This window comes from Rhinolophus ferrumequinum, chromosome 6, assembly GCF_004115265.2.
Source record: "Rhinolophus ferrumequinum isolate MPI-CBG mRhiFer1 chromosome 6, mRhiFer1_v1.p, whole genome shotgun sequence".
Taxonomy (NCBI): Eukaryota; Metazoa; Chordata; class Mammalia; order Chiroptera; family Rhinolophidae; genus Rhinolophus; species Rhinolophus ferrumequinum.
In genome coordinates this window covers 30988148-31002778 of record NC_046289.1, presented here as the reverse complement: position 1 = coordinate 31002778, position 14631 = coordinate 30988148, and the positions used below count along the sequence as shown (strand labels likewise).

The following is a 14631-nucleotide window of genomic DNA, read 5'->3' as shown; positions in this document are numbered from 1 at the left end:
CAGTAGTAGAGTACATGTAATGATTAATAATACCAGTGTGATTAATTTTATGTCAATGTATGACCACAAAATACCACAACATGTGTGATTGATAGATAATTGATAGTTTTGTGGCACAGTTGTTTTTGGGCCATAAAATCATTGTATTCAGAAAGCCATTATTTTTTAAGTGATTTGAATCTTTTTGTATGCTACAGGAAATAATTTAAAAAATAGAATTTCACAATTTTCAAATTCTAATTTAATCATTTGAAAGTTATTTATTTTATTGAAAGTATTACTAAACAATTGTTTAAAATCATGAATTGTAAAGTCTACTCAATAACCAATTCGTTAGATGTACAGTAATGTATTTAACAGGTAATGGGTATGCTTGCTATTTCCAATGCTCATGATTAAAAATAAAATTTTTGCAACTCTTTTTTAAAAAAATGTATTACTAAATATACATGTTACATATTAAAAGGTCATCGTCATTAAATAGCTGAACATTATTTACTCCTTCCCTATTCTCCCACTGCATTTTGTGTATGTATTGTCTTATTTTGTTTATATTTATTTATACATGAATATTATTTTATATTTATTTAAATTTGTTTTATAGATTTATTTTATATTTCTATAGTTTCTGTTTTTATTAGCTAGTGAGCTCCTGAAGGGTAAGGGTAGTATTACGTTCATTGTCATTATTTTCTACAGTATGTTACACCAACAAGCACGCAAATGTTTATTACAATGACTGGCAATCATTTAACTTACTCAAGGCCTATTATGTACCAGAGAATAAACAATGAACAATACAAAAATCCCTGCCCTGAGAGCTTCCATTCTAGTGGGGGTAGACAGACAGTTAACAAAATAAATACATAAAATACAAGGTTTGTCAGCTGATGGTAAGTGCAGTGGAGAAAAGTGAAACAGCAGAGTGGAACAGAGTAATACTACAGGGTGAGGGAGGGCATTTCAGTTTGACATGGGGAAGTCTGGAAAGGCCTCAAGGAAAAGGAATTTGAATTAGACTAAAGAACTTCAGTAAAGACTATCAGAAGCAAGAGCGAAAGCCCTGTCCATATCTGGGGCAGAGAGCTGCAGGGGAGGGTATAATAAGCATAAACTGTGAGGCTGGTGCGTGCCTGGTGTCTACACAGACCAGCAAGGAGGCTGGTGTGGGTGGACTGAGTGAGCAAACAGGAGAGTACAAAGAGAGGAGGCCTAGTGGTTGGGGATGTCTAGGCCACAGGTAGGACCTTGATTTTGATTCTGAGCGAGGTAAGAAGAGGGCTTTGAGTGAAGGCGTGCCTTTGCTTACACTGAAAAAGGTTCAGTCTGGTGTTTGAGTTTGTATTGGGCTAATTGAGGACAAGAGTAGAAACAGGGAGAACAGTTGAGAGATGAATGTAAGAATTCAAATAACAGATAACGGTGGCTTGGACCAGGACACTAGCAGTGGGATTGGTAAGCAGTGGTCAGATTCTGGCTATATTTCCAATAAGATTTGTGGGGAGTGAGAGAAAGAGAGGCACCAAGGATGGCACCAAAATATTAGGAGGGAGTAGAAGGATAACTGAGATGGGGAAGAGTGAGCGCACAGGACGGGAAGAGAAACCGGCAGCTCTGCGGTGGTCATACTAAGTTTGAGATGTCTACTAGGTGCCAAGTGGAAATGCAAATAGGGTATTAGATACAAACTCTGGAGTTCAGGAGCAATCTCCAGTTTGGAGAAATAAATGAGGGAGTTTTCAACCTACTGGTAGTATTTAAATAAACACTGAGGCTGCCTGAACTCACAGGTGAGTGACTGCAGACAGAGAACCCTGGGGTGCTCCAAAGTTAAGGTGTCAGAGACATGAAGAAATAGCAAAGGCTGGTGCTAGACACTCCAAGAAGGTATCGTCCATGTAAGAAACGTCCAGACCTGGAGAGAATTTTTATAAGAGTGTTTGAGCCAAACTGACGACATATGTCAGGGAACAAGATCTCAAATGCTCTGAAGAATAGCAGTTTTGCAGTTTCTTTTGTGCATTTGAGATTAAGGAGGGAATATAGGGAAGATAACATGAAGGTGGGAGGAAAGCAAGGTGGGGATTGGATTATAGAATAGTTAAGCTCACACTTTCACTGTATTGGGGGAGGTCTGAAACGGGGTATTTCAAAGATGTGTTAAGCAAAGATAAGCCTTTTACTAAAGAAGTTATATGCCTGGGGCATGACTACGCACTGTGACCTACCCAGTTAGGAATTTATGATCAGATCACCCTCTGAGGTTACTGTCCGTAAAACCTCCCCTTCCCCCTTTTTTTGTCCACCGTATTTCAAGGAGAGGGGAATGATCAACCATGTGAAATGTTGCTAGGAAGTCAAGTAGGAAGATAAGAACTGAGAACTGGCCCTTGGATTATGCAATACGGAGTTAAATGGGGACTTGACAAGAGCTGATGGGGAAAGCAGATTGGAATGGTTTCAAGAGACAGTTGGAGGAATTGGAGAGACTGGTAGGGAGGAAATGAGTAATGAAGAGGTAGCTGGAGGAGGAGTGTAATCAAGAGGGTTAAAAATGTCTCTCCCCTCCGCCCCCCAAGAATGGAGAAGTGGCCTGTTTGAAGGTGATGGGAATGATCACATATAGGGACAATTTGATGTTCTAGGAAAAGCAGGGGAGAATTGCTGGAATAACATCCTAGGATGGGGCATGAGGGGCTGGCCCTAGGTAAGAGCTGGAAACTCATTCCATCCAGGGGGACCCAAGGGACATGGACAGCAAAGGGGGAGGCTGCAGAGGCTGGCAGAGGAGTAAACTGGGAGAGAAAAATTCATTAGCTAGTGGGATAATAGATGAGTTCCTTCCATTTTCCAAACTTTCTGAGATATGTATTATTATTACATAGTTTCACAAGATATTAAAATAAACAATTCATGCTGAAAATAACAATTCCTACGGGCTGTGTGAGTAATGGCAGTGAGTTTTAAAGCCTACTTTATAAGCCTACTCTAGGGTCAGAAGTGACCTCTAGTGGTTCATTTAGGCCATTAATTTTTTTTCTTGTTTTCTTGCTCTTGATGGAAGTGCAAAATAGCACTACCCATATAAATTAATATTATCTTTAAAGAACCAATTACAGTTCACAGTTTAATTTAGAAAAATATGAGGCATTTGAGTAAAATAAACCAAACCATCTACAGTCTAAGCTGGAGTTGCTATTAATTATCACTACTGAGACTTTGTCCTGTAAGTACGTAACTCTCTGCCATACTGCCAATATTTATATTCATTCTGCTTCTTGAATGAATGGTTTTATTAAACCCAGAGGAAGGACAGCTAGTGGGCCACTGCTGATCCAGGGCTGAACAATCTTCTCGATGCTACACAGAGTACAAACTCCTCACATTTTTCATTCCTTGTTTCACTTGATGTTTTGGTTGTCACTGGGTTTCCCCTGCCTGGGATGTCCCCTCACTCTGGGTTAATTAACTCATTTGTTCATACAGGTCTTTCCACGGTATCTTAAGTCTTTTCTGTTATGCAATCTCACAACACCCTGTGCTGCTTTCTCTCTCATGCTCTTTCCTCTAATGAAATAGTCTGTAATGCTTGTTTAATGTCTGGTGATTTTGGTAAATTATGAGACCTGTAAGGGCTGAGACTGTGTCTCGCGTGTTCACCACTGTCTCCTTAGCACTTAGCTTAGTGCCCAGCCCATAATGGGTACTCAGTAAATATTTACTGAACAAACAGACACTATCCTGCAGGAGACTCTTGCCGTGCCCCTAGTAAACATCTTTCAGATCCCACTCAGAGGAGACTGCATTTCAGAAATGGATTTCTATTTCTTGAATACAATTTGTGATTGCTTCAGGTATACCTATAACAGATGTAATGATTAGTTACAAAACTCTTCCAGCAGCTGAATTCAAATTTCTAGCCAGCAAAGCAACTCTTTACAAAGAAGGCTGAATCCTTAGATGTGATCCCGACCTTTATCAGACAGTTTTTTCTAAAACGGAATTAAGGGAAAAGCAATAAGATGCCAATACAGAGGGAAGTACAGTACAACCTTCGAGGTGATCCTGTCCCACACTGTGTCACTGATTCGCAGATTTTAGTAACATTCTGCCACCTCTAGGACTTCACTTGGCAACAGTATCACTAAAATGGTGTAGGGGTTCCAAACAAGTCGCCCCGAGATGTGCCTCTGTAATATGAGGGTTATTTCGAGCTAAAGGCAACCAAGACCCTGTGAGCTCAGGAGAAACTTCTATCCCCTCGACCCCCTTAACCACCTAGGAGAATTAGAATTAGGGACCTTGCTCATAATAAGAGATTATCAGAGATAACCTTTCTTTTTGTTTAACCTATCAATACGGCAGGGGAAACTATTAATTACTGAACTTCTGATCTTCTTGTGGTCCTGCAATGACCCTTTGAAGCTCCAAGTTGCCCTACCTCATCCTTAGCTCAGAATGTCATACATACCTTACTTTAACTTTCTGTCTCTGAATTTCTCATGTATGTGGGGTTCCCATGCGTATGTATATATTTAAATTTGGTCATTTTCTCTTGTTAATCTGTCTCATGTAGATTTAATAATTAGACTAGCCAAAACACCCATGAGGATAGAGGAAAGTGTCTTCCTCCCCCACAATGGGAATAGTGACAGTGTTTACCTGCCTGCGGCCGTAGGCCATCCCGGCCTCATGCTTGGAACCTTTCCGAGTGCTTCTATTTGACACCAAAGACTGAGAACAGGGGAATGGCTCGTTGTGAAATACCACACCACAGTTCCCTGGGTCCTAGATTTATGACTTAGAAATGAGTGGGAATAGCATAAAATGCTCTGAGCCAGAACTTGAGCTTGTATCCAAGTCTACCTGGAAAGTCTGTTAACATCTTAACTCTTCCCACACCCCACACAAATCTCCTCTGCTCTAACTCGTTTAACCTCTTGGTATTTTAATTTTGGTATCGTCCTTTTGATGTGGGCCCTGAAAGATTCTCTTCTATTTCTTATACAAAGGTAGCAGGGTTTTCCTAAAATCACAACTTTAAATTATTTTTATGGAGGCATATATGATGATTAACCCCATTCCATAGGTTTTATTTCATTCCGAATACCTTCAGATTAAACATCAGAATTAATAGAAACATAGGTAGGTATATTTATGGCATGTTTTCTCAAACTTGCTGTCCCCATATTGTTTACATGGATGGCTCCTTGTCGCTCTTCAGGTCTCAGCTTACATATCACTTACTTGGTGAGGCTTGGCCTGACCATGCAATCTAGTTCGTCCTCTCCTCCTTTAATTTCTCTTGTAGACTCTATTTTGCTTCATACCATTTATCACAAGTCTTCATATATTTATTGTGTCCATTCACTTAATTCTGTCTATTCCACTAGACTATAAGCTTCCCAAGGGTAAGGACCTTGTTTGTTTTGTTCACATTTGTATTCCTAGGGCCTACCACAGTGCCTGACATATAGTAGGAGCTCTATACAAAATTGATGAATGAATATTGCCTTGGTTGTTTCACTTACTTGTTCCTTCTACTGCATTTAATTACTGCTACTGCACTGCAACCCCCGGGGGGGTAGGAGAAAGTTACAATGTCCCTCCCCTTTATCACTGAGTACTGAGACGCAAGTTCCTATGTTGAGAAGCTGCTGGCTTCTCCTTGGTGGCTTCTATTAGTAGTAGCATGACTGAGGCAACAAGGAGAGCAGTCAGAAATGCTTTTAAAGTTACAATCATTAGGTTCTTGGGCACCCGAGACTGCGAATCACTGCCATTATGATTAAATGAGAATTGGCAGACTGCTGAAAAGAAGTATTTTAATCTGCATAACGAACCGAGGCATCCTACACCGTCTCTCTGAAATGAAATTCAGATATACACATCCTTCCTCCCTTGCTCTCCAGGAAGCGGAGCCGCTTGCAGCAGCTCCTTTGACCAATGGGGGGCGACAGCATCCCAATAACTCACTCCCTGAAGACCTGTAGGTAGGAGAGAGGTTCGCGTTCAAAATCTTTTTGACTCTACCCGCTCGCCGTAGCGCCTTAGCCCGCTCGAGTTTCAATGCGCGTTGTTGTTGGACGAAGCTGAGTCCTATACACCGCCTGCAGCTCTCCTGATCATGGCTTCTCCGAGTTCCTTCACCTACTATAGCCTTTCACCTTCCTCCCCTGTCTGGTCAGAGCCGCTGTACAGTCTAAGGCCGGAGCACGCGCAGGAGCGGTTGCAGGACGACTCGGTGGAAACAGTCACGTCCATAGAGCAGGTGAGGTGACAGGACTAGGCGAGGCACCCGCGCGGGGGCTTCTGGGAGTGGGAGTCCCATTCGCTGGGCCGCCCAGGTGCGGAATTTACCAGGGCACTACGATTCCCACAGTGCACCGCGGCGGCTCCCCTCTGGGAAGCTCTGGGCGCCCAGGCTTGGGTTGGGGAGTGGAGCGTTTGTGGGGAGGGGTCGTTGTCAGCGTTGGGCTGGGAGGAGAGAACTGTACCTGGGTCCGCTCTCCAGAGCGGAGAGAATCGTGTTCTGTGCTTGGAGGTCAGAATCAGCCCGGGCGGGTCAGACAGCTCGCTCTATTCTGCCGGGGCATCGGGAGGTTTTGGGATGGATAGTGCACTTTACCCACTATTTGTTGTTTGGGGACATAAAGGGAAAGAGAAGCGGTCAGATTGAGGTCATGCCATTCCATGATCTGTTTAATTTCTAACCCACAGTGCCAGGTTTGGGGCCTGCCGCGTGGGCGGGCATTTTAGTAGTTATTCAGTCATTTGACCACCAGCAATGTGTCGGATGTAATGTTAAACGCTGGAAATACAAAGAAGTAAAACAGCGCCTGACCATAAGCATGGCACAGACTGGTTGGGGAAGACAGACAGGAAAACAATATAGTTTGGAAAGTGTTACAATAAAAGTATACATTTTGGACTACTTGTCATTCATTCACTGAGTTTTCAAAGTAGGATCCAACCTCTGTCACTTTGAAATGGGTTTGAGGAATGAACAGTGAACTATAGTTTTGTTTTTCTTCTCATTCCACAATTGTTCCCAAATTATTGTGGAAATGTTTACTACTGTCACTAGGAGAAGTCAGGATGATTCTTTTTAGCACTTAAAATAAACATCAGGCTGCTTACTAAAATAAGATCTAGTAAGAGCAGTCTCCAGGCTTAACCTTGGAAGGACCTGCTTTGACTTTCTTATCTGAAGTTGGAAGCCTCCAATGAGGCAAAATTAGTAGTGATAGTTATCATACTGTATCTTTATGGCTATACAGATAAATGTCACTTAACAAAAACAAAGGCTTGGCTGCACAGTTATACACATGGTAGCAGAGAGAATATTATAACTGGAGATTTACACTTTATGGATTTTAGGGTAGAAGAGTAAACCCTTATCTTTTGAATCTAGCTCCCAGGTTAGTTAGCCCACCAGTGTGTCCTTTTACAGAAGTCTTTGCAATAGATGGCAAAGAAGCCTTCCATCAGTGAAAAGCTGCAGGATCTTTGCAGTATTCGTAAGTGATGGAGTGATGAGTTGATTCAGATCAGGCTTTTTTCTTTGTATCTGACCTAAGACTACTGGGTCACCTTTTATGCAGTTAATTGAACTAACCCAGCAGATAAGACTATGGATAGAATGCTAGTGGAGAAAAGGGAATCAGAAGTTGGTATATATATTTAGAGACCAGAACAGAGAATTCCATGGCTAGAGGGGCAAGTCAAAAAAGGGAACATTATCAGGAGCCTTACTAACCTGCTTTCTCTTTTTCTTGTGCTATTTTTTTTTCCCACAAAGAGTGTCCCTGCCTTGTTCCTACCAGGAAAACACCAGCACTTATATTCTAAGCACCCAGACATAAATAAGTGCTACAGAAATGGTACAGCAAGGTTCTGATCTGCAAAAGGGTAGGCCAAGGCCTGGACCAGGAGTGGAAGCTAGGTTCTGATATGGAACATTGAGTGGTATTACAGGTGTCTTTCAAACGTAGGCCCAACTGTGGGGTAGATAGTAAAGCATCTTACAATTTCTTTTCCATGTAGTTATGCCAGCTCACATTTTAAAAGTCTAAGATGAATAGTCCCAGATAGCGGGAAAATAATGTATCTCATTTTCTTGGCTGCCTCAATGTTTTAATAATCATTGTGGTGTCCATTGGGTCTCATCACTGTGCTAAAGACTCTCCATACATCTTATTCAATCCTTACACGTTTTACAGACAAGAGAGAGGTTGGTAGGTTAGTAGGTTAATAATGATATATTCATAAAAAAATACCAACCTCCTAAAAAATACCAGAAGTTGTTTACAGAAGACACTACTGTTATTATTTTGGTTCTCACTGAACTATTTCTTCATAGGGATTTACTGACAGGGCTCAATTTTGTGCCATTGCTAATAAAGACAAATGCTTGTCACCTGCTTCCTATCTGATTACCATGAGACTTTATTTATTTATTTAAAAAAAATTAAGTTACAGTCAATGTTCAGTTTCAGATGTACAGCATAATGGTTAGACATTTATATAATTTACAACGTGATTCCCTCCAATAAGTCTAGTACCCACCTGGAATTATGCATAGTTATTACAATATTCCCTATGCTGTACTATATTCCCTATGCTGTGAGAAAGTCTTCTCACATCCCTGTGAGGAGACTTTATTTATTAAAAAACAATTTGATAATAGGAGTTAAACCTATAAATAGTGGAAAGAGCCCTTAGTTAGGGTTCCTTCTGTTTCCATTCATTTTCATCTGTTCAGCAAATATTTGAGTGCCTTCTGTGTTGGGCACTGTTCTAAGCCCTGGACATAAGGCAGTGAACAAAAGAGGCCAAGTTGATGACTTTATGAAACTTTTGTTCTAGGCCAGGGAGGCAGTCAACTAAAAAAAGGGGAATCTATGTGTCTGTCTGTCTACCTATCTATGTATTTATCTATCACCCATTAGATACATAAATTAGAAAGAAATGATGTGGAGGAAAATAAAGTAGCATAAGGAAGGGGTGGGATGAAAAGAGGGTGGTTTTTATATAAGATGGCAAGAGCAAAAACCTCTGATGATGTGACATTTGAGATGAGACCTGAAGTAAGTGAGGGAACAAGCCATGTGTGTATCCGGGGGGGAAAGCATTCTGGGCAGAGAAAGCAGCAAGTACAAAGACCCAGGAGGCAGGCTTGTGCCTGGTGAGTGGAGAGACACTGTAAGTAGAGAGGTTAACAAACAGGAAAATAGGAGTTGGGGTTGGGTCATGTAGGGCCTTATAGGCCACTGTAAGTACTTTCAGATAGATACCCTGATTGAGATGGGAAACCGTTTGGCTGGATAACTGCAGTTTACCTCCCCAGATTCACTCCACCCTTTTCCATCCTGCTCTGTAGCGGTGCTCCAGGAGGTGAACCTGCATTGACAGCCTCCCTTGCTTTATGGCTTGTGGTTGTGTTGGCCATGGGGAGTATGCAAAGGGGATGAGAGAGAGGGAGGAGGAAATTGGTGTATTTATTCCCTCCCTGCAGGATTGCATGGACTGGAGTGTCTCTAGACTTAAGGTCACATCTCCTGTCAGGTGCCTTCTCCATGGAGCTCTGTGTGGCCTTCTCTACTCCTCCTCTTCACATCTTCAGGCCTAGTTGGGGACCAAGCACCCCTGTGTTGCCAGCCGCAGAGTACTGCATTTTCCTTTATGGTTTCCCTACACCTGCCCTTGCCTTTGTAATTCGTTTCTTTATAAACTCTCCTCCAAGCGCCCACTTTGAATGTACCCTCTGTTTCCTACCAGGAGTCAGACTGATCCATGATTGGAGGTTTTGGACACACTAGCATCTCAGCAGACGCATTTAGGTCCCTGTTGAGAGTAGACTGTGAGGAGGTGAGGGTGCGTGGAAATGAATTAGGAGGCCATTGCAATACTGCAGGTGACAGATGATGGCAGCTTAGCTCAGGGCTATGGCCGTGGAGCATTGGTATCATAGGGTGTCTTAGGTCAGGTTCTGGGTATTTTTTTGAAGGTCTCTACCTTGGCAAGCTGTTTTGCTGATGGATCTGGTGCTTAGAGAACCTTTATGACTGCCGAAAGCAAGATGTGGTTGTATTGTTACTGGTTGTCTTCCTGTTTTGTGCCCTTTGCCATCACCCCATTGCAAATGCTTTGTGAATCAGGCCAATAGGTTAACACTGGTACAGTCTCTGAAGTAGCAGGCTTACCAAAAACAGTTGCTTATTGAAGGGACTCATCCTGTTTTTCTTGTAGTTTGCCCTTGAACAGGGGCAAAAGCATCCTCCACTTGAAATGGCATGATGTCATTAGACAACATTCAGTCAAGTGACAATCAACTCTGAGGGGAATCTAGAAGAATTATTCATTTCAGTCCCTGCCCTCAAAATTTTTTTTCTCTTAGAGAAAAAAATAAAAAAAGAATATCCTGGACGCAATCGCAACATAACTTATAAGAGCATGTAATTCAATGCTAAGTTATGACTGCATTGCACAAAGATTGCAGGGAGTGGAAGCTAATCTGTTGTGGGCTGAGGCGGTCACTTTGTGGGAGTGGGGCTGGGCTGTAAAGGATGGAGTTGGGGGCGGGGGCAGCCATTCCAGTGCAAGGAGCCCTTAGGAGGGAAGACTTACCAGGAACAGAGGGTGCAGGTTGGCTGTGGTAGGAAATGAGGTCAGCTGGAGGGGTGGGGCGGGATGGAGAGGCAGGCTGGAGAGCTGGCCTCGTGTGATGGGCACTGCGTCACTGCAGTTCCTGAGGAGCGAATGTGGGGATCCAGGTTGAATTCGGAACTCCTGCTGTTGACTTGTTTTGAATTATAGTCTCCAAAAGATTGTTAAATGCATGTAGAACAAGCCGTTAAATATGATCAAACTTACCAGGGAAGAGAGCTCAGCTTGGTCTGTCAGTAGACTGGCTGTGTAAATCAATTTTATTTTTGAGATGCAGCATATAATATTGCCCAACTATAAGGGAATTTCAAGTATCAAAATGTTCCCCATTTTCCCTATTAAAAAGTCCCCCAAATGTTTTTTGGTCAACTTGAAAACACGTGTACTTTTAGGTATGTAGGCAAACAAATCAAATGCCTACTTACAAAATTTACATTTTAAATTTAGGTACATACACCTATTTAAAATCACATACTTTATAAAATCACACTAATTTAGAAATATTGTTTTTCCTCCTCCTCTTATTCATAAAACATTTTTCTTCAAACTCTTCCCATCTGTCTCTGACCTTAGTATTTTTATCATCCCTGGAGCCACATTTTGGATCAGCCAGTATGTTTTTTCAGACCATACTTTCAGTTTTTTGAGATTCACTCCTTTTGAGTACGGGTGAAGATATTGGGTAAGAGAGTGAATATTTTATCACAGGTTACAATTAGAATTCTCTTACAATGTTTCCAGTTGGTATATATCCATGATTGCCACAACTTAACCACTTTATTACTTTTTAAAGTGATCAGTAGCAATGTACACATGGAAGTATGAGTTCATATCCCCAGGAATAATTACTAAACCAGTGTTTAATTTGTCTTCTGTTGCTGACATCTTCTTCTCACCTCTATACACAGCCAAGACCAGACCTTACTTTAGGCTGATGTGTCAACCCCCACTGGTACTTTGTATTCAAAATAAAGAATTGAACTCACCACAGCAAGAGTTACTTTGTAAGGACTGCTTATAAACTGAGTTGTTTGTTTGTTTTGAGAGATTTTTTTTTTAGGAAGAATCCTTGCCTTATATTTAACTTATTAATGATTCTTTTACGGCATCTTCAGAATTAACATGAGTTTCAGGCAGCAAATCTGCTTTCGGGAAGGAGCCTCCTCTGGGAGAGGGGAGATGTAGAAAGAAGGGAAGTGATTGATGGTCCATGATGTGAAAGTTGTTGCATCATGAGATTGGCTTTAGGTAGAATCTGTGAAAGAGAAAGTACCAAGTGTATTAGTTTGGTTTTTACCACTCATCTATGAATGGCAGTTATTCTGTGCTTCTGTTGATTGGATTTCTAGAAAAATTCCATGAGACATCTTTTAAACAGATCCATTGAGAATGCAGACAGATGGTTAGCTCTGCATTTATTTATTGCCATGGCACCGAAGTTTTGGGGACTTGATGTAGTCACTTCATCTCTAGATCCTCTAACACAATTCATTATCAAAAAACACAAACTATTATACATATCAGTTTATAGCATGTGTTTAGACTATATACACACACACTGATATAGGTTGGTGCAAAAGTAATTGCAGTTTGTGCAATTATTTTTAATCTTTTAAACCGTAATTACTTTTGCATCAGCCTAATATTTACTAGTTTATATTATATACTTTAAAGCTATATGTGCATATATACATATAAATATATACAAATATATAGTAGAGCAGGAAAAAAATATTTTCCTCTACCTATCTTAAGTCCTTCAGCTGGGGCCCTGTAAATTAGACTGGCTAAAGACAGATTAACAAGAGAAAAAGAAACAGAAATTTATTAACATGTGCGTTGTGTATGTACACATGGTAGCACCCATCTATGAGTAACCCAAAGGGATGGTTAGAACTTGAGTTTATATATCATCTGAGGCTAAACCAAAGGAAAAGTGTTTGGGTCTTCTGTGTGGGGGAGATAAGTTATGGGAAGGGCCCAGGAAAAGTATGGTAAACAAGAGTTGTTTAGTAAGGTTTGTTATACAGATTTAAAGTATCTTCTCCATTGATTAGCGTTAAGAGTCCTCCACCTCCTGGTACAGAGAGGGAGACATTTTTACAAAAGGAAATTTCCTTTACAGAAGGAGAATGGATGCCCTGTTTTTAGAGCTTTCCCATATGTCTTGGTTATCAATGTTCTTTAGCTCAAAATAATCCATGTGCCAAAGAGGCATATTTCAGGAAGGCATATTGTAGTACCCCTCAATATGTATAATCTGACTTTAGCAAACTTAAAGACATCCTGTACCTAGAAATGCCTACCCCGAGTCCTGTCAGAAGCAGGGGTAAACTTCCAACAAACGAGTAGACTTTCGCTCTGAACTGTTGTATTCCCTTTTTGCCATGAGGTAAGTGACCAGTTGCCTCAAGACTGGAGAAAGTGAGTGATGTACTATTTGTATTAACAGTTATGTTACACGTGAAATAGGTTTAAGAGGGCTGGCCTGGGAACCTGTGAGGTATAACATTGTTTGGATGGGACAGCAGATAAGTTCTAAACAACTGACTTACCAATGAACATTCAGAACACAGCTTCTTTGTATGTTGTGGCCTGCCTATCTATGTAGGTGTGAGAAAGCTTGGGTGATAGGCATCACAAAATTAAATACTTTCAAATCTTTTTTTTTTTGTAAAAATTTATAGTTAAAAAGTACAAATAATAACATAATTAACAGACATTTTCCTATAACCTAGAATTATATAACCAGTTGCTAACATTATTATTTTGCTTCTGGTTATTTGTTTAAAGGACAACAATTACAGAGATAGTGAGAGTCTCCTTTAATCCCACTCCCATCTCAGTTTGCCCCTCATCCTCTCTGGAAGTAACTTCTATCGTAAGTTGAGTGTATATCCTTCTACTTCACTTTTTGTCCTTTTGTGCATCCGTAAACTCTGTATTTGTGTGTTGTTTTTAAAAATTTACACAAATTGTCACACTCAGTCTTCTTGCCTTTTTCTATTTAACGTTTTTCATCTCTATCCAAATTGATGTTTGTACATCCAATTCATTCTAGTAATGATAAAAATAATTTTCAGAAAAAGGTAAAAATCATAATTCATACAGATGAAGATGAACATGTGTTAACAATTTTATTTTACTCATATATGAGGGAACCACACAAATGTTATGACCAGTTCAAAGAAAAAGTCAAAAGGCACAAATTCAGGTGGAGTAAAGAAATAGATTTGCAAATGGATACAATGAGGAGGGAAGTCCATCAAATCAAAACTTAAGGAACAAGATAGAGTTTACATATTTTACCAATTACCTACAGTTTACAGAGAGGTCTAAAATAGTTCAAAGACAATGAGTAGGGCTAGAACCAGACAGCCTGGAAGGCTGTGCTATAGACAATGCTTAATTTTCCATTGAAATGCAGAATTTTTTCTACTCTACTACCATGTTTCCCCGAAAATAAGATGTAGCGGATATATAGTATAGTATAGTATAGTATAGTAAAGCATAATATATTTTATCCATGTCTTCACTTTGGTGGACATTCATGTTGTATTTAAGTTTTTGCAGTTATTTATAATATTGCACTTAGCATCTATATGCACACCTTCTTGGGCACATGTACAAGTTTCTTTAGGTATATCTCTACCTGAAAGGTAAAATTGCTGGGTTGTAGGGTCTGTGTACTTTCAGTGTTATTACCTGCTACCATATTACCCTCCAAAGTAGCTCTCGCAATTTAAGCACTAATTAGTGATGTACTGGAGTTTCTTTGTGACATTTGTTAAAGGAAGACTTTATTCAAGGGGGACTGTTTCAATGAGGTTTTACAGTAGGGAAGACAGATTGGGCTCAACTCTGAATACAACAAGGAAAAGTGGGAATTTGTAGTTAAGGAGCAAGGTGGGGGGATTGGTGGATGGAAAATGACTAAGAGAAATCATCCTCAATATCTGATTG

General features: G+C 40.5%; 1 protein-coding gene across 1 annotated transcript in view; it reads left to right on the top strand.

The window, feature by feature from the left end:
• The first annotated feature begins 5903 nt into the window (after nt 1-5903).
• FNTB (farnesyltransferase, CAAX box, beta) overlaps nt 5904-14631 on the top strand; it is a 54763-nt gene continuing 46035 nt past the window's right edge. The window contains exon 1 of the mRNA XM_033107319.1: nt 5904-6271. Coding sequence (XP_032963210.1) covers nt 6128-6271 — 144 coding nt within the window. The 5' untranslated portion in view covers nt 5904-6127. The remainder of the gene's footprint in view (nt 6272-14631) is intronic.